Source organism: Pleurodeles waltl, chromosome 5 (genome assembly GCF_031143425.1).
Source record: "Pleurodeles waltl isolate 20211129_DDA chromosome 5, aPleWal1.hap1.20221129, whole genome shotgun sequence".
Lineage (NCBI taxonomy): Eukaryota > Metazoa > Chordata > Amphibia > Caudata > Salamandridae > Pleurodeles > Pleurodeles waltl.
Window position 1 is genome coordinate 140,443,446 of NC_090444.1, and position 20,631 is coordinate 140,464,076.

The 20,631-nt window shown below is 42.9% G+C and overlaps 1 protein-coding gene across 1 annotated transcript in view; it reads left to right on the plus strand.

Moving 5' to 3' along the window:
- Positions 1-20,631, plus strand: part of LOC138297008 (calpain-13-like) — a 511,734-nt gene that overhangs the window by 261,346 nt on the left and 229,757 nt on the right. The window contains exon 12 of the mRNA XM_069236526.1: positions 857-1,008. Within this exon, the coding sequence (XP_069092627.1) occupies positions 857-1,008 (152 nt within the window). The remainder of the gene's footprint in view (positions 1-856; positions 1,009-20,631) is intronic.

Here is a 20,631-nt window from a genome sequence, read left to right on the forward strand (position 1 = left end):
CGTCCTGGAGGGGTGAGGATATTGCCAATGCTTTATTTGCCAGGTACTCTCAGGGTAGTGGTTAACAGCATCTCTATATTTCCAGTTCAAACACTGGACGTTACAGCAGGGTACAGGATGGACAGAAAAGCTAGCAAAGTGTAGCCCTGTGAGCCCAAATGAAGCAGGGCTGTAATGGGAGAGTTCCTGTACTTCCAAGTAGCAACAGATGCTCTATGGCGGTGAGTCCTAGCTCTTAAATATTTCAATTTCAAGCACAGGATGTTGATGTAAAACAGCGGGATACAGGATGGGCAGATAAGCTAGCAAAGTATAGCCTTAACAGCACAAACGAGGCTTTGTAAAGCAGCAGGCCAATAGTTATGAGTGTCGGTGTGCACTCGTGTTGTGTGGTTAATGTTGCCAAAGAGCTCTCTGCGCAGTGGTAAACTCTGCAAGGGTTAGCTTGTCACCTCTCTGTTGCTGATTGCTGACTTCTGGTGTTTAACTGGTACTAAAAAGGTGCAACGTTTCCCATGCAGTACTTATTAGTAGTGGTTAAACACTCCAAAAAGAACACCATAATACTGCTGCAGATGAGTGCAAATATCGGAAAGAAATTGCACTGAACTGTTCTGAATTGATGCAGTATACACCAGTCGGGCATCTTTTAGTGCAGTGCAACTGACCAATAATGCCTTCTCCCATCATTACAGTGCTGTTCTTCACCTCTCTCCCTTCTTGATTGCAGAGCTGACATGCCATACTAACATGTTAATCAAATACCCCTTCTGCTTACTTTCCTTATTTTCGACTGCATGCTTAACTTCCAACAGTTCGATGGATTCCACTAACACATGATTTTTGCCTTCTATAGGATGCCTTGGGAACACTTCAAGCAAGAGTTTTCAAACTTATATATTAGCAATTGCACACCAGACTTTATGGACGTCGGAAGTATGAAGACTGCCTGGTACAGGAATATGTTCTTCGGTCATTGGTGCAGACAAACAACTCCAACAAACAATGGTAATTCTACATGGACCATTCTATCGGTCTTATTACCATTGAGCATGAAAAAATTCCACACTAGCTGCAACTTGACTATGTGTTTTTGGGTGGTCTACCATAAAAGGAGTTCATTTATCAAATACGGAGACATCATCAGATCAAATATATTATTTACCGAGACATGTTTAGTTGCAGGAACGATGAAGGGTTGTTGATCAAAGGTATATCGACTTTTCATATATTGTGAAATATAGTCAGACGATAGAGGTGAAGGATCTTAAGTGAGCATGAAATTCTGCATTTGCTCATTTTTTTTAACTAGGTGCATATACTTTAGGATCCATCCATTTAGAAAATTCCAAGACCCAAGAAGGACTGTGTTCGGCTTTAACACATGAGGGATTAATATTTTTGAATATCTTCTTATCCGATGCAAAATTTAAGGTCAGTCTTGCCATTGCCAGAATGGCTCAAAACCAAAACAGTAATAATTTTCATGCCAGTGCAGCTAGCATTCAATCATAGTGGGCAGCCCAACCCTCTTCAAGGGCAATGTTACTAGTCCCATGTCACAGAGCAAACAGTTCTTTATTCTTATTTGGCAACCAAATGCATTCTAGGTCATGTAATAAACGTATTGTAAGAATGTTTAATGGGGATCTCCCTGCAAAACATATTGTAAAATTTATGTCAAATAGTTCATATGCAACAATTTTCTAAATGTTGGGGCTTCAAGGCCATGTCATTTACATTCAGTTCTCAGGGGAAATTAATGCATTATTCCAATAGGTAGAGGTTGATCAGGTGTTGGGCTTGACCCTCTCTGTGGGGTCATCCTCAAATGTTATGCCTTCACCCTCCCGTTTTCTGAACTCCTTTTTGTTGGCTTTTAGGTTTCTGTGCTAGGTTTCAGTGCCAAAGAACATCTGATCTCTCCCTTAACCCCTTTGCTGCCAGGCCTTTTCCCCCTCCTGTGGCGAGCTTTTTTTGGCTATTTGGGGCAGTTCGCGCTTAGGCCCTCATAACTTTTTGTTCACATAAGCTACCCACGCCAAATTTGCGTCCTTTTTTCCCAACATCCTAGGGACTCTAGAAGTACCCAGACTTTGTGGGTTCCCCTGAAGGAGACCAAGAAATTAGCCAAAATACAGTGAACATTTTGTTTTTTTCCAAATAAATTGGAAAAAAGGGCTGCAGAAGGCAGCTCGTGTTTCTCTCCCTGAAAATAGCACCAACAAAGGGTTTGTGGTGGCAATATCACCATCTTCCCAGCTTTCAGGAACAGGCAGACTTGAATTGGAAAACCCAATTTTTCCATACAATTTTGACATTTTACTGGGACATACCCCATTTTTACTATTTTTTGTGCTTTCAGCCTCCTTCCAGTTAGTGACCACAATGGGTAAGAAACCAATGCTGGATCCCAGAAAGCTAAACATTTCTGAAAATTAGACAGAATTCTGAATTCAGCAAGGGGTCATTTGTGTAGATCCTACAAGTGTTTCCTACAGAAAATAACAGCTGAAATAAAAACATATTGAAATTGAGGTAAAGAAACAGCCATTTTTCTCCACGTTTTACTCTGTAACTTTTTCCTGCGATGTCAGATTTTTGAAAGCAATATACCGTTACGTCAGCTGAACTCTTCTGGTTGCGGGGATATATAGGGCTTGTAGGTTCATCAAGAACTCTAGGTACACAGAGCCAATAAATGAGCGGCACCTTGCAATGGGTTTTTATTCTATACCGGGTATACAGCAATTCATTTGCTGAAATATAAAAAGTGAAAAATAGGTATCAAGAAAACCTTTGTATTTCTAAAATGGCAACAAGATAAGGTGTTGAGAAGCAGTGGTTATTTGCACATCTCTGAATTCCGGGGTGCCCATACTAGCATGTGAATTACAGGGCATTTCTCAAATAGACGTCTTTTTTACACACTGCATTACATTTGGAAGGAAACAATGTAGAGAAAGACAAGGGGCAATAACACTTGTTTTGCTACTCTGTGTTCCCCCAAGTCTCCCGATAAAAATGGTACCTCACTTGTGTGGGTAGGCCTAGCGCCCACGAAAGGAAATGGCTCAAAACACAACGTGGACACATCACATTTTTTCACAGAAAACAGAGGTGTTTTTTCCAGAGTGGCTACCTGTGGATTTTGGCCTCTAGCTCAATCGGCACCTGGGGAAACCTAGCAAACCAGAGCATTTTGTAAAACTAGACACCTAGGGGAATCCAAGATGGGGTGACTTGTGGGGCTCTGACGAAGTTATGTTACCCAGAATCCTTTGCAAACCTCAAAATTTGACCAAAAAAACACTTTTTCCTCTAATTTCGGTGACAGACAGTTCTCGAATCTGAGAGGAGCCAAAAATTTCTTTCCACCCAGCGTACCCCCAAGTCTCCCGATACAAATGGTACCGCACTTGTGGGTGTAGGCCTAGCGCCCACGAAAGGAAATGGCCCAAAACACAACGTGGACACATCAAATTTTTTCACAGAAAAAAGAGGTGTTTTTTCCAAAGTGCCTACCTGTGGATTTTTGCCTCTAGCTCAGCCGGCTCCTGGGGTAACCTAGCAAACCAGTGCATTTTGGAAAACTAGACACCTAGGGGAATCCAAGATAGGGTGACTTGTGGGGATATGACCAGATTCTGTTACCCAGAATCCTTTGCAAACCTAAAATATTTAACCAAAAAAACACTTTTTCCTCTCATTTCGGTGACAGAAAGTTGTGGAATCTGAGAGAAGCCACAAATTTCCTTCTACCCAGCGTTTCCCAAGTCTCCCGATAAAAATGGTACCTCCCTTGTGTGGGTAGGCCTAGCGCCCACAAAAGGAAATGGCTCAAAACACAATGTGGACACATCACATTTTTTCACAGAAAACAGAGGTGCTTTTTCCAAAGTGCCTACCTGTGGATTTTGGCCTCTAGCTCAGTCGGCACCTGGGGAAACCTAGCAAACCAGTGCATTTCGTAAAACTAGACACCTAGGGGAATCCAAGATGCGTTGACTTGTGGGGCTCTGACGAGGTTCTGTTACCCAGAATCCTTTGCAAATCTCAAAAGTTGACCAAAAATACACTTTTTCCTCTCATTTCGGTGACAGTAAGTTCTGGAATCTGAGAGGAGCCACAAATTTCCTTCTACCCAGCGTTCCCCCAAGTCTCCCGATAAAAATGGTACATCACTTGTGTGGGTAGGCCTAGCACCCACGAAAGGAAATGGCTCAAAACACAACATGGACACATCACATTTTTTCACAGAAAACAGAGGTGTTTTTTCCAACGTGCCTACCTGTGGATTTTGGCCTCTAGCTCAGTCGGCACTGGGGAAACCTAGCATTTCGTAAAACTAGACACCTAGGCGGATCCAAGAAATTTGAGTCTTGTGGGGCTCTGACCACATTATGTTACCCAGAATCCTTTCCATACCTCAAAATTTGACCAAAAAAACACTTTTTCCTCTCATTTTGGTGACAGAAAGTTCTGGAATCTGAGAGGAGCCACACATTTCCTTCCACCCCGCGTTCCCCCCCAAGTCTCCAGATAAAAATGGCCTAGCGCCCACGAAAGGAAATGGCTCAAAACACAACATGGACACATCACATTTTTTCACAGAAAACAGAGGTGTTTTTTCCAAAGTGCCTACCTGTGGATTTTGGCCTCTAGATCAGCCGGCCCTGGGGGGGCAGAAATGCCTAAAATAAATTTTCCCCCCAAACTCCCCCCCCCCCGGGGAGCAACCCTTGCCTACGGGGTCGCTCCCCTTGCGTGTCATTGGCGCAAAAATAAATCCACGGTGCCTAGTTGTTTCTGCCCCCCTTGGGGGCAGATTGACCTAAAGTCCGCCGATCTGCCCCCAAGGGGGGGCAGAAATGGTCTAAATACAATTTGCCCCTCCAGGGGAGCGACCCTTGCCTAAGGGGTCGCTCCCCATCTGTAAAACAACAACAACAACAAAAATCCCCGGTGCCTAGTGGTTTCTGCCCCCCTTGGGGGCAGATCTGCCTAATAAAAATAGGCGGATCTGCCCCCCAAGGGGGTAGAAATGACCTAAAATAAATTTGCCCCCCAGGGGAATTATCCTTGCCTTAGGGGTCGCTCCCCTTGCTTGAAATTCACGAAAAAAGAAAAAAACTTCCTGGTGTCTAGTGGTTTCTGTCCCCCTTGGGGGCAGATTGGCCTCATAAAAATAGTAAGTGGCCTAAATATAATTTGCCCCCTATGGGAGCGACCCTTGCCTAAGGGGTTGCTCCCACCTCTAAAATCAAAAACAAAACAAACAAAAAAATATGTATCCCTGGTGCCTAGAGGTTTCTGCCCCTCCCTCATACCAATTTCATTTAGAAAAATAAGGGCCAGATGTAGGAAGCCGTTTGCATGGTGCAAACTGCAAAAATCGCAGTTTGCGCCATGCAAACAGCCTTCTGCGATGCACATTCACAATTTGCGAGTCGGTACCGACTTGCAAATTGTGAATGCGACTCGCATATAGGAAGGGCTGTTCCCTTCCTATTTGCGACTCGCATCGCAATGCAGAATTGCTTTGTGACCGCGAATGCGGTCGCAAAGCAATTTGCAGTTACCACCAGTGTCACACTGGTGGTAACTCATTCGCAAAAGGGAAGGGGTCCCCATGGGACCCCTTCCCCTTTGTGAATGTTGCCAAAAAGTTTTTTTCAGAACAGGCAGTGGTCGAATGGACCACTGCCTACACTGAAAAAACGAAACCAAATGGTTTTGTTATTTTTGTTATTTTGCAACTCGTTTTCCTTTAAGGAAAACGGGCTGCAAAATAAATAAAAACACTGCTTTATTGAAAAAGCAGTCACAGACATGGAGGTCTGCTGACTTCAGCAGGCCACCATCCCTGTGAGTGCAGGGACTCGCTATGGGGTCGCAAAATGTGACTCACCTCATTAATATTTATGAGGTGGGTCTTTGCGACCCCATAGCGAGTCGCAGACGGTGTCTGAGACACCGTTCTACATCAGGATTTGAGATTCTGAAATTGCGAGTCGCACCGACTCGCAATTTCAGAATCACAAATCCTGACCTTGGTACATCTGGCCCAAAATCCCTGGTGTCTAGTGGGCGTTTCAAAAGTGGGATTGCTTTATAATCCGGCTTTTGAAATGCTGAGAGAGACTTCAAAGGGAAGGAAATTCCTTTCCTTCCCTTTGAAGCCTCTTTTGCCTCCTCCACATAATGGGAAGAGAAATGCTTTGCATTTCTCTTCCGATCGCGCTGGAAGCTGAGCTTCCAGGGCGTTGGAGGAGGCCCTCTGTGACAATCAGCGCGCAATCGCGCGCCGACGTCACGGGGGTGGGGAGGTCGGGGTGGAAGGGGAAGGTCTTCCCCTTCCATCCCTGCCTTGGAGGAGGTGGGGGGGAACCCCACAGGGGGAGCGCTAGCGCTCCCTCTGGGCTCTGTGCCCAGGACGTAATGGTTACGTCCTGGGCACATGAGCACTGTGCCTCAGGACGTAACCATTACATCCTGGGCACAGAAGGGGTTAAACATGGTGAAATTGGTTTACATCCAATTGGCATATTTATTTATTTGTAAGTTCCTAGTAAAGTGACACTGTAAGCACCCGGGGTTATGCCATCCACTGTAGCAGCCCTTTTAAACCTGTGTCAGGCTTGCCGTTGAAGTCTATGTGTACAGTTTTATACTGCCATTTCTACCTAGCAAAGTAAACCCTTTGGCAGGCTTAAACCTTCCTTTTTAATGCATATAAGCCACCCCTTGGGTAGTCCAGAACCTGCCCATGGTCAGGGTACAGTGTAGTTAAAAAGTTGGACATGTAGGTTTAAGTTTTTGTCCTGGTAGTGAAAAATTCTTATATTTGTTTTTTTTCATTTCTGCAAGGCCTATCCCTCTCATAGGATAGGATTAGGCTACCTTAGTGCATTTATTGAGTGATACAGTTTGATTGGAAACAGGTGGCAAAGTCATGGTTGATGTCTAAGGAATTGTAATTTTAAAACAGTTTCTTCAATGTTAATGTTGGATTATAAGTCACATTTCTGAAAATGCCACCTTTTGGACCATCTTTGGCATTATGAGGGGTGGAGCTATTACCTCTCATACTGGCACATCAAAGAGACTACTCCAGCACACTCACAAATGATTTCCACCTAGTCTATTGTGACACCAGGCAATCTAGGACCAGGTCAGGGAGGATGAAAATTCCAGGAACTTCTATTGTGGGGAAACTCTAGTGGTTTCTCTCACTTCAAAGTGGGCACCAAGTATAAATAGTGGACCCTCATACTCAGTCGTTCAGATCACTCCTGGACCTGTGGACCCTACAGAAAAAGGACTGCCCAGCTGCATGAAGTCTGCTCCGCTGACCAAGCAAAGCACTGTTCTGCTTCACAGAGTCTCTTCTGCTGCTGTAGACTGTCCTCCCGAGACCAACCTTCATGTTTGAACCCAGAACCTCCAGAGGGCCTCCAAAGGTCAGCCAGTTGACCTCCTGTTCTGAGCTACAGGGACACAAAAGGATCCTTGGCAAAGAACAGCACATCACAGCCTCTGTTCAGAGGCTTTGCAAGCACAGACCCAATGCAACGCGTCTCAGCACACCTCCACACAGGACAGGGCATTGCACCTTCTATTCAGCAGCTTTGCAAGACATGTTGACGCCGACAACTGCCCCGCTCGACGCATCTTGTCTTTAACGGCGATGCATCCTGATGCAAGTCATTGCAGCGCCAGCTGCTTCTTTGACCTTGACGGAAAACCTTGCACATTAAGTTCCCGTCAGTGGCCTCATCAACCACAACTGGGCACATCCCATCTCGGCACATCCCATCTCGAAGCCAGATCTCACATTGCAGCTATTGTAAAGAGCTCCTTGATGGCCGCACATCGCAGACTGACTAAGAGACTTTGCATCTCGACGCACCAGGACACATGGTACTTTTAACAGCAGATTTAACTCAGTCCTGTATCTGTCCTGCGCTCCTTTGTGGTCCACTTGACTATGCGACTTAGACCCGGTCCTCCGCAACCAGATAACCATAATTGGCACTTTTTGTTTCTAAGCGCTACTTTTCTTAAAAACCTTTGAATTTGTCTACCTCCGGTTCTAATGATTGGATTTTTGTCATTTTGGTGTCAAAAAACTTTTCAAAACGTTTTCTAGATTGGTGTAGGATTTTTCTTGTGTCCTATTGTCATTTTATTTCTGTTTGAAGTGCTGCAGAAATACTTTGCATATTGCCTCTAAGTTAAGTCTGACTGGTTTTGTGCCAGGCTTGCAGTGGGTTAAGCACATGTTAATTTGGGGCTTGCGCTGACAAGAATTGTGTTTGTTGCTTGAGTAGGGTATCACCCTTTTATCCACCCAATAACCCTCACATCAGGATAGTAGAAGTTTTACAGGTTAATAAAGCTTCAGTGATCATTGATCTCACAGCCCAAAGCCTCATGCCATGGAGTTATGCTATAGGGTAAATATACTGCCTTGATCCTTGTGGCCATATTGCTTCTCTTTGTAAAGCACATCACCAAAGCAATTTACACAATTCTCCCCAAAATTTCATCCAGCATTGCTAGGCCTGTTAAACACACATGCGTTATATTGACTGTCTTGAATTGGTGCTTTACAAATTGGTGAAAATACATCAACTCGTCAGGAATTGTGTTTTCCATACTAGGGGAAAACATAAAAACCACGAAAGAGACGGTTCTTTACATTTTGGAGCAAATGAGGAAACTGGTACTTTTTCCCATGTATTCAGTACCTAATGTGGCATTCTTAAAAAGAGTACCTTCATTTTCCCCCATAATTACATTATGGGATATTACATTTTAAACGTAAAAACAATGACTTTAAGAGAACAGCAGTGTGGAATCTTACCAGACGCACCCTTTTACATTTGCTGCAATTCCATGATATGCCTTTCACTTAGAGTCGTCGGCATCAGGTTCAGGGAGATTGCATTTGGCAATTAAGACTCACGCCAAAGGCAACAAAGTGAGGCATTTATTGCAAGCTGGATGGTGCCAGATGCAGACAGCCTTCCCTTATCTGGCCCTTGCTGTCTGTGGATGCTCTTAGACGTACCTTAGTGGGTATTGATAAAATATTTCTCCCCTTACAAGGGTGTAGAGTTACTCCTAACAGGACAGGGATACATTCCCTTTCACGCTACGAATGAGGAGGAAATATCTTGGACAGAACAGGGAGTAGTATGTTTTCTTTACAGCATAAACAAACAAAAAAGTTAACAGTTATATTTGCACTTGCAATTAACACAGGTTTTCAAGATTATACATGGAAATCTGTGACTGGCTCAGATGTCCAGTAGTAACCTAGACAGTCTTTGTGAATTCAAAATAGTTGGAAATCTGCACCCAGACAAGAGCAGATTTCTCTTGTTATGAATCAGGTCCATACATTGTACAGTGCAGCTTTAAGGAGAATGAACAGAAAGTGATAGAAAAAATGAGTGTGACTTAAAAGCATAACAGTCCCCTTCCTCTCTCGTAAATCCTGATTCCCTTGCAATTTTCTCCCAAACTCACTCCCTAAATCTTTCAACATACTTCTCCTTGTCTAACATCCCTAAAGTTCTCCCTCTTTCACCTCTCTCCTGGAATGCTACCTTGCCTCTTACATTAACTCCTTCCTTGCTAACCCTGCCGGGTCTGAAATACCTCTGTGTATATTCCTCAACTCCTTAAAAGCCACCTCACACTCCAATCCTAAATTACTTCCTCACTATCTCATCTCTCTTTTCTTGTAGTATCTGCTTACTTTTCCTTTTCCACCGCTTCCCCTCCTCACTCAACCTCCAACACTCTTCCTCTCCTCCCTTTCCAAATCCACTCTGTTGAATTATTTTCTCACAATGGTAGCCATATACCTGCTAGCGCGTCAGAACCTAGATAAGTGAACTTACAGGGGGATGCGTTTAGGTCGACAGACCTTTGGGCCACGTTCGGGGACTTCCCAGTACGAGATGTCTTTTTGGCATCACAAATCAATAGATCAGTAAACCAATCAATAATTTCAATAACTAATAAACAACACAATCAATAACATTTAGTAAGAATCAATAGTCAAACTCACCATGACCTTTCAGTCATGAATAACCAGACCAATTTAGTTAAGTGTTAGGATATTTATTTCCCTATTAGTTACAATCTAATGTAATTTCTGTTAATCTCTTTAGCAGTTCATCTCATTAGTAACTCTTCAGATTTGCAATTAGAACGCAATTAATCAATGTATAGAGAATATTCATTCAGTATTGACACGTCATTAATATGAAGCAACTTAGCAAAGTCTCAGTAGAACATGATTCAACCGAGCAAGAACTCAGTCATTTGTCTATTTGCGTAGGATATTTGTGAACACCTTAACTAACCTCTAATTAGCATTAGCATGTTGGGCTTCATGCAAAACATTTTAGCAAACACAAATTTGGAAAACATCTAACTATGGCCTCTATCGAAAGAGCAGTTGGTACCTAGAAAGAAAAGGCCAACAGACAATTGCAATTTTGCATCAGATAGTTACCAATCCAACAGATCAGCAAACAACGTCAGTCTTCGTTCTCAGGACATCAGTCGTTTTCATCAGCAGCAAAGATAGGACGGGGCAAAGTCTCAGTATGGCATAGCTAAGGAATAAGGTCTTCCCTCATATGGAGGAGAAGTAAGTATCAGGTAAGGAATAGGTATAGGATGGTTTAGAGTATCAGGACGAATAAACGTCAAAGTCTCAAAAGAATGGCCCCCTTTCTCCCTGGGTCGTGCGGTTAAATCAAAACTGCCGAATCTGTCCTTAGTTCCTTATTGGTTCATAATTGGTGCATCGTTATCTCTGTCCAATAATTCTCCACGCACTTCACCAGAATTTTCCACAAAACACAGTTCTCATGTCGCTGATTGGCCTTTCATCGGTTGGAATGTCAGGAAAGAAAAGTTACACTTTACGCTCCAGTCAGTAGCTCCATTGTTTTCTCCTACTCCAGGCAGCCTTGCACCTGTTACAAATTACACTGTTGCATTCGGCAAGAATGTCTTGTTGAGCAAGTCGGGTCTCATGAGAAAGAATTTACTACGGCAACACACACATAACTTCTGTAAAAGCACAACTTCGTGTCCTTGAGGAAAACAGCTCATTGCACATCAGAAAAATGCAGTTTAATATGGGACCAGGCAGCTAGGCCCAGACCCTCGCTAAGCTAAGGCCTAATGATTAATGAGCAAGCTCCTAATACATGACTCTAATTATGATATGCTAGTACAAATTCAAAACATTAGTACATAATTAATTCAGCATTAATAACTTTCATTAGTCTTCGTATACATTGGTAGCCACTCCCCGTGGGCACATTTCAAATGCATGCATTATTTACTAGGTTAACACATTTTCTATGCAGCTTCATCACACAATATATGGCAAGCTTTTCATGTTAATATTGCTTTTAAAAGACACACTCCAACAAACCCTCCTTTGATGACTCTTGTCACACAAACATTCCCCACGAATTTTACATCCTAAAATTCCCTCATCTCAGTCTCTTCCCTTATTGGCTTCCCCCTTGATTTTGCCCTGAATAATGTTTCCCTTTGTTTTTCTTCCCTCCTCTTATTATTTTTCACCATCTTCAATTTTATTATTTTACTAATTTTACATGCTACCCACAATCCAAATAAGCAAGCTATAACAATCAATATCCCCTGTATTATTTTAGACAATATCCCATGCCAAATGTTACTAAGCCAATTTCCCACTGAAGCAAATCCCTTTCCAGCCTTTTCCCATACGCCCGGTTCTTTCAATTCCTTCAAGTCTGTACTATCCCTTGTTAAGTTAGTAAGCATACTTCAAATCTCATTACTATTATCTGGTATATACGCACAACAATGACGCTCATTAAGCATCTTACAAACTCCGCCATTTTTTGCTAAAAGAATTTCTAAAGCAAGCCTCTTTTGAAGAGTCATAGCCCTCTCCGCAGCAAGTTCAGTATCCATCAGGAGTATAGCCCATGAAAGATTTGTCAGCATGTTATCCACAATAGTAGACAACTTTTGAATCTTTATAGAATTTAAGATAACTCCCACTGAAGGAATTATCGCCCCAAATATGTCTCCTACTACACGAGCAGCAGTCTCTCTCTTTTGTCTAGTACAATGTAATTCAGACAATTTCAGAAACCTTTTCAAATTGTCAAGTTGATAAATCTTTGGGAAAACTATCCCCAAATAACATGTCCCATACCATCCCTTTGGAAGACGGTAATAAGCATTATGTCCACACATGTAACAGATCCCTGGGATCGCTGGATCCTGTCCATTTAACATGAACGTCCATTTACTCTGAAACAAAAACACATGCTTACATTCACTCATTCCCACAAACACATTGTCATATTATGATTTCGGTCTAGATATGCAAAGCTTCCCTACGTGTCATGCATCTAAAGCTAGCTTCCCTTGCTCTCTAATCGCACCATATTCTTCACTACTAGCAAATGCCCGTTGCTGTAATCCTTTCTCTAGTTTACCCTTCAATGCCCTTCGTCTATCTTCTGTGTGATCTAAAAAGATTTTCTCTACAGGTGTAAGCAAGCATGTCAAGTTTTTGCGGTGTGCATAAGATGTACTAATCGTTAATGTCGCCTCAAAGAATCTTTTCACTAATTTTATACTATAATATCTAGATACCCCACTCAAATCCTCTATTATAGGCACATAAGAAAGCACAAGGTCATAGTTCGAGTAAAAGTATTGAATCTCTTCCTGGTTATAGAATCTTGTTAGTAACAGACTACAACTTATCCCATACGTTAGTGGCAGAGTATGATAGGTAACCCCTTATTGTACCGAAACAGGAATTTGTGTACACACAAAACAATCTTTTGCATCCATTGTGTCAACATACTCACTCAGTAAGCGATAGAAAACGTTAGTGGATAGTTCCCCTTTTGCGTTAGTTCCCTCATGCAAATATTTTGTATCCAGCTCAAACCTCTCCCAAGCTGTTAGTGCAGTGGTAGTTTCAGGAATTGTAGCATTGTAAGCCCCACTCTTATCCATTAATGTCATACCCACATCCACAACCATAATGAATATCACACACACAACTCCTAAACCAACACCCAAATATTTACAACACCTACTCCATCTATTACCCTCTGCAATGTTAACCATGATCTGTAAAGAATCAGAAAGTGAAGGATGGTTAATTCAAACAATAGAGGATAGTCCGAATGAATTTTTTCTTCTTTTTTTTTTTTCTTCGCAGCAGAGTCAAATAAGCGAAGGTTTTCCTTCAGCAATTATTTACAGCTTTCAGTTTCACTCCCAGGATCCTTGTCAATTCAGGTTAGCAGCTTGTCAAAATCAGGTTCAAAGTCAATTCAGGTTTTCAAAGTCTCATCCGGTAAATTCTCAGTCTCTTTTCTCAGTTTATCAACTTCAATTTTCCTTCGATCTTTACACCAATTCAGTTTCTCTAGTCAAACTCAAGTGCCGAAGTATAGACCTGGAATCTCCTGATCAAAGCAAAATGCCAGGAACTCTTGTTGCCATTCAGCTGTCGTTGCATACGCCTATTCAGTACCTGTGTACCTTCTGTTTGCTACACCTTTTCTTTCCATTTTGCGATCACCTTGCAATTCTCCTTCACTTAGATCTTCTACTGTCAACTTCTTCCTCTATTGCATCTTCGACAACCACTTCTCCCCTTTTCACTTGCAATTCTGGCCACTTGTCTCCTTTCAGTATCTCTCTGGTCTGTTTATTTTCCTATGACAACCCTTCACCCTCTCTTGGCTCTATGGTGTGTTCTCTTGATGGACCTGCAGTTTGCTCAGGAGGAGTTTGGACCCTTTGACTCCTTTCCACCTCAACTCCTTCGCCTTCTGGGTCTGTCAAATGCTCTAGCTCATTCCCATAATCGTCTGCTTCTGGGAGAACCTCCCTCTGATTAGGCTCTCCTGCTGCCTCAGTTGAGATAGGCTCACCGTCACTCCTCTGGATCTCTTCTCCCTCGTCTCTTACCGGATTGACCAAGCCGTCCTCAACGGGCTCTCCTTCTGTCTCAGTTCCCCTTCGATCACTCTCCGGCCCTGAGACTTCCTTCTCTGTTGTTGGTACTTTCAACAACTCAACTTCCTCATCAGTCGGACACATCACCTTTTTCGTGTGACTGGCGTGGATCCAGTTCGGAATTCCCGCACACTTCACAACAGTAGTAGTCGTTAGTATCACTTGATATGGCCCCTTCCAACGTGGTTCCAAACACGTCTTCCTTACGTGTTTCTTCTTGACAACCCAGTCACCAGCTTTCAGGTTGTGTCCTGGATCATTTATCGGTGGCAGGGTGGTAGCTTCCACCTGGTGAGAAAAAGAGCAGACCACATCAGCCAGACCCTTACAGTAGTCCAACACCATATCATCCGTGATATTCACAAGAGCTTTCGCAGGCACTGCGGGCAGTCTCATAGCTCGGCCCATGAAAATCTCATGAGGGGACAATCCTGTTTTCTTGTTAGGTATGTTTCTCATTGACAGTAACACCAAAGGTAATGCATCGGGCCATTTCAAATTCGTGGCTGCACACATTTGTCCATCCTCGACTTCAGGGTACCATTCATCTGCTCCACTAGTCCTGATGCTTCAGGGAGGTAACTACAATGCAACTTCTGCTCAATGTTCAGTGCTGCACACAGCAACTTAACCACCTTGTTGTTGAAGTGACTTCCCCTATCTGATTCTAAAGAGATCAGAAAACCGAAACGTGGTATCAATTCCCTAAGCAGCAGCTTCGCTACTGTGAGGCTGTCTTTCCTGCGTGTAGGGTATGCTTCAATCCAGTGACTAAAGATACACACAATCACCAACACATATCTCAAACCTCCACACACGGGCATCTCAATAAAATCCAATTGCATTCTGCTAAATGGACCTCCAGCTCTCCCATTGTGGCTGAAATTCACCACTGTCCCTTTCCCCGCATTCATCTGTTGACAGATGATACACCTATGACAAATCACTTCTGCAGCTTGTCTGAACTTCGGGTTAAACCAGTCAACTTTGAACAACCTGATCATGGCATCCCTCCCAATATGTGCTTGCCCATGGTAAAATCTTGCAAATTGTGACAAAAGACTGTTTGGCAAGACCATTTTCCAATCAATATTCTTCAGTGAAACTCTTGATTAAAAAAATTCGATCACCTTATAGTAATACTTCATCACCTCGGGAGACGGTGCTCCTGTGATTCTGTCCCTTGCTGGTTCTTGAGTCGGCCAATCCATGCCCCTCTTGCACTCAAGCCACAAATCAGCTGGAACTATGATCTCAAAGAGAGTATTCAGGTCTTCCCAGAGACATTTTGCAAGTTTCACAAACCTGTCCGTCTGCTGATACCACTCTATTGGCTTCTCCCTCAGCCTTGGAAAGTCATTCATAAATGACAGAATATCACCTCTAGTCCACGGCACATGGACAAGAACCCCTCCAGCCGTCTCTCTCATTGGTAACGTCTTTACCGTACCGGTATCCGGTAAGGCTTTTGCTGGCTGCTCTAAGCAGTCACTCTTCCTCTTGTCTCTATTCTTCGCCCATATACCTTCCCACTTCTCTAAGGCTCCCCAAACTTGTGCACTCTGCAGTATTTCCTTGAGGTGTGCCATCATCCTAGTAGACCTCATGTGTTCAAAATCCTTAGGCTCAAAATCTAACCTGTAACTCCTCTTCAGATGTTTGATATTTTCTAAATCTATTCCTTATTTATCTGCCAAATTTGCTAACCTCTGGTGCACCCTGCTCACTTTTTTTAGTTATCTTTGGACACAAGTATCTCAATTCTGCTTCCATGTATGACTCTAACCTGTTCACTCCCATGCTCCCTTCAACGAGTTTGTTTGCCTCCATGCCCAACCTCACAAAATTCAGATACTCTTCTCCTTCCGTTCTCCCTGCTGCTGCAGGGGTAGTCTGTGAGGTATTAAGCTTGTCTAACCGGGCGTTCAGCTGTTGCACAGTTAAAACTGGTAAGGAGATATTCAAAGCCTGCGCTAAAGGTGTCTGCAGTATATTCGCACTCGAGATTTGCAGAGTTAACAATCTCAAACCTGTCTGTCCCATTGCTTCTGGAGGAGCCCCAATCGGACTGAAGTCTAACAAAGATCTAGATCCGTCAAATGTCGGTTCCACTGGAGTCATCCCTTGGGAGCTTCCTACGAACCCTCCTCTCGTCATATCTTGATACATCTCATACACCTATCAATATACTCTGGAGTCTTAGACCACGCAGGGTCCATACATCATCAACAACCACGTGGACAATTTTTGAGCACAAAGCGCCACACTCACATGAAGTTCACCGACTTCCCTGCTCTCATACTGCGGAGTACGCACACTCCTACTAAAACATCATCATCTGGCCTAAAATCCTCACAAACTTCGTAATTCACCTGCGGTATGCATAAGCTGTGCAAGCGCAAACCCTACTTCATTCACACTACCACTAGAACGCCGAGAAAATACTCAAATTCCCTTCAGCAAGCTCCAAGATTCCGGGAAAGTCATTTGGAACTTAGGAGCACATCATCTCTCCAATTTGCATCATTGAAAAAGAAAACATTTTCCAAAATCCAATTTTCTGATAAACCTTGCTTACTTCCAAACCACGCTCATCAATCCAGCAATTCCTACCAGACCTTTTGAACCATCAACACTATTCGTTATCAAACCGTGATCTTCCGTACTGGGGCCCCAAAGGGCCAAACCGTGCTCTGCTACCAGAAACTCCTAACGCGTCAGAGCCTAGATAAGTGAACCTACAAGCTGATGCGTTTAGGTCGACGAACCTTTGGGCCACGTTCGGGGACTTCCCAGTACGAGATGTCTTTTTGGCATCACAAATCAATAGATCAATAAACCAATCAATAATTTCAATAACTAATAAACAACCCAATCTATAACATTTAGTAGGAATCAATAGTCGAACACCCCATGACCTTTCAGTCATGAATAACCACACCAATTTAGTTAAGTGTTAGGATAGTTATTTCCCTATTACTTACAATCTAATGTCATTTCTGTTAATCTCTTTAGCAATTCATCTCATTAGTAACTCTTCAGATTTGCAATTAGAATGCAATTAATCAATGCATAGAGAATATTCATTCAGTATTGACACGTCATTAATATGAGGCAACTTAGCAAAGTCTCAGTAGTACATGATTCAACAAAGCAAGAACCCGGTCATTTGTCTATTTGCGTAGGATATTTGTAAACACCTTAACTAACCGCTAATTAGCATTAGCATGTTAGGGTTCATGCAAAACATTTTAGCAAACACAAATTTGGAAAACATCTAACTATGGCCTCTATCGAAAGAGCAGTTGGTACCTAGAAAGAAAAGGCAAACAGACAATTGCAAATTTGCATCAGATAGTTACCAATCCAACAGATCAGCAAACAGCGTCAGTCTTCGTTCTCAGGACATCAGTCGTTTTCATCAGCAGCAAAAATAGGACGGGGCAAAGTCTCAGTATGGCATAGCTAAGGAATAAGGTCTTCCCTCATATGGAGGAGAAGTAAGCATCAGGTAAAGAATAGGTATAGGATGGTTTAGAGTATCAGGATGAATAAACGGCAAAGTCTCAAAAGAATGGCCCCCTTTCTCCTGGGGTTGTGCGGTTAAATCAAAACTGCCTAATCTGCCCTTAATTCCTCATTGGTTCATAATTGGTGCATCGTTATCTCTGTCCAATAATTCTCCACACACTTCACCAGAATTTTCCACAAAACAAAGTTCTCATGTCGCTGATTGGCCCATGTTATTGATGTCTTGATCGGTTGGAATGTCAGGTAAGAAAAGTTACACTTTACGCTCCAGTCAGTAGCTCCATTGTTTTCTCCTACTCTAGGCAGCCTTGCACCTGCTACAAATTACACTGTTCAATTCGGCAAGAATGTCTCCATGAGCAAGTCGGGTCTCATGAGAAAGAATTTACTACGGCTACACACACACATAACTTCTGGAAAAGTACAGGTTTGTGTCCTTCAGGAAATCAGCACATTGCACGTTAGAAAAATGCAGTTTAATATGAGACCAGGCAGCTAGGCCCAGACCCTCGCTAAGCTAAGGCCTAATGATTAATGAGCAAACTCCTAATACTAGACTCTAATTATAATATGCTAGTACAAATTCAAAACATTAGTACATAATTCTGCATTAATAACTTTCATTAGTCTTCGTATACATTGGTAGCCATTCCCTGTGGGCACATTATTAATGCATGCATTAATTACTATACGTTAACACATTTTCTATGCAGCTTCATCACACAATATATTGCAAGCTTTTCATGTTAATATTGTTTTTAAAAGACACACTCCAACATACCCTCCCCTAACTTCCTTCAATCCTTCTCTGAATTTGCTCCTTCTGTACTGTTCTACTTCTCCACCAACAAAAGTTATGATCCCATTCCTAAATCTTCTTTTTCTTCTCAGCGTTTCAACCCCCTTGTAGCACACTGCCATTTAATAATATCATTGCCTACTCCTGCATCCTCTAACACATTCTTAACAAATGCACAACCTACTGTCATTATCACTCTTCCCCATCAATTTCTTCCTATCCTCTCTTCTCAGACCTCTGCTACAGCACCTAGCCTAGCCTAGCTCTTGCACAACATCCATCACCACCATTCAAGTTCTTATATCCCCTTCTTACTTTCTTACCCACACCAAATAAAAACATTCACCCACCAACAGCTCAAGTATAAAAGGAAAAGACCATTGTGCCATATTGATCTCTCAACAAACTCTTTATTTTATATTATCTTCAAAACTCCTACCCACTAATGTGTGACATCAAATTCATTCTTCACTAGCTCACCTTCTTACATGCTAATAAAGACCCTGCATACAGTCTGACTGGAGGAAATAGACAATAAACTCTTTCGGATTAAATATCACTAGTTTAAGTCCTCATGGCAGGGGCCAAACGTAGTTTTTTAATTTGAAAAGGTAGGTATGTGTTGGAAAATGGGTTATTGGTAAGGGCAGATAAGTACCTACACTTAGCAATAGGCCACTACCTTCACTTCGGTCCAGTTAGGTCTCAGTAAATTAAACCTAGCTCACCCGTTGGTATCTTGGCAACGAGCTACAAGGCCTAATTTAGGAGACAAAGCTTAAAGCATTCAAATATCAAAAAACACTAATTGAATACAACACAGGAAACAGCTTAAAAATCCAAAACCAATTTATGAAAATTGGCTTTAATTTTAGCTTTAAAATGACACCAGAACTGATACAATAGGATAAATGGAACCGGAGATATGAATTTTTAAATAATTAATGCTTTTTAGCGCTTAGAAATTAATAGTCCCAATCTGGTCATCTTGTTGCACCTCAACCAGGGCAAAGTCAAAGTTAAAGGCTGACAACGATGGAGCCCTGCTCAGCAACAGCCCATGGGAGGTCTCAGTCAAAAGTTTATTTTCGGACTTAGTCGGTTTTCTGGTTATTTTCTTCAGCGGGACCAAGTTGCCAGTCCAATCCGACCTCTTGGAACTCTTCCTTGGATACGCGTCGTGGTAGGCTTCGGTGGAGATTTTTACCTTCGGACTTAGTCATTTTTTTTTAGATGAAAATCCTTCGACCGGGGCAAACCTGAATCTTGATCCAATGTCCCTGGAGCCCTCTTTGGGTACACTGCCTGGGACGTCCCAGTCAACTTTTTACGTTTGACTTAGTCACTTTTTCAGAGATTTTCTTCACCAGGATGAACCTGCAAGCCAGCCCAGGTCACGGTTGAGGCAAGCCGGCTAGAGTTGCCGTGGCGGGTTGGTCCCTTTATGGAGATTTTTTTCCAAAACTTCTCCAAACTTCTGTATCTTCTTCCAGATGTTTCTTTGAGGTTCTTTTGAGGTCCACAGGTCACCCCAAGGTTCCAGAAGCTTTGAGAAGCTCCCAGAATGCACCTGGCACAAACTCCTTTCTAGCCACTCAACAGTGGTCAGCAGGTTGGTTTCTTCAGGAGTTGGTGCCGGGGACTCTGGTTATCAAGTTTTCACCTTTAGCAAACAGGGAGTCCCTCCTTGAACCAGTTGAAGCCAGGCAAAGTCCGTCTTGTGGTGAATCCCAAGTGTGCAGCTGGTGCAGTCCTCCAGAGTGCAGTGTCCAGATGCAGGTCAGGGGTCCAGCAGGGCAGTCCTTCTCCTATAGTTCTTCCTGGTAAGGATCTGAGGTGTGGGTGCAGGTCTGCCCGTTTTATCCTTGCTCTACAGGGAATAACAGGGGAGTCCTGCTTCTCAAATCAGGTGCAGGGTCCTTCCCCCTGTGATGGCCACTTCCTGGGAAGTGTGGCAAAAATCAGTGCTAGGGAGCAACACTCCTCAAAAATCCATCATGGCTGAAAATGATTTTGGGAGGTTACATCTGCCTGAGCCCACCCACTGGTGTGGCTAAAAATCCTAAACAAACCTGTCTCCTGCCCTCTCCTAATCTAATCAAGGGGGCGCCTAATTGGGTTTGCAGGATGTGAGGGAGGTGATGGGTTGCTCCAAATGTCCTTCCCTGCCTTTGAAGACCAGTTTGGCAGACCTCCCCCTTGCTGCTTCCCCTTCTGCTGAG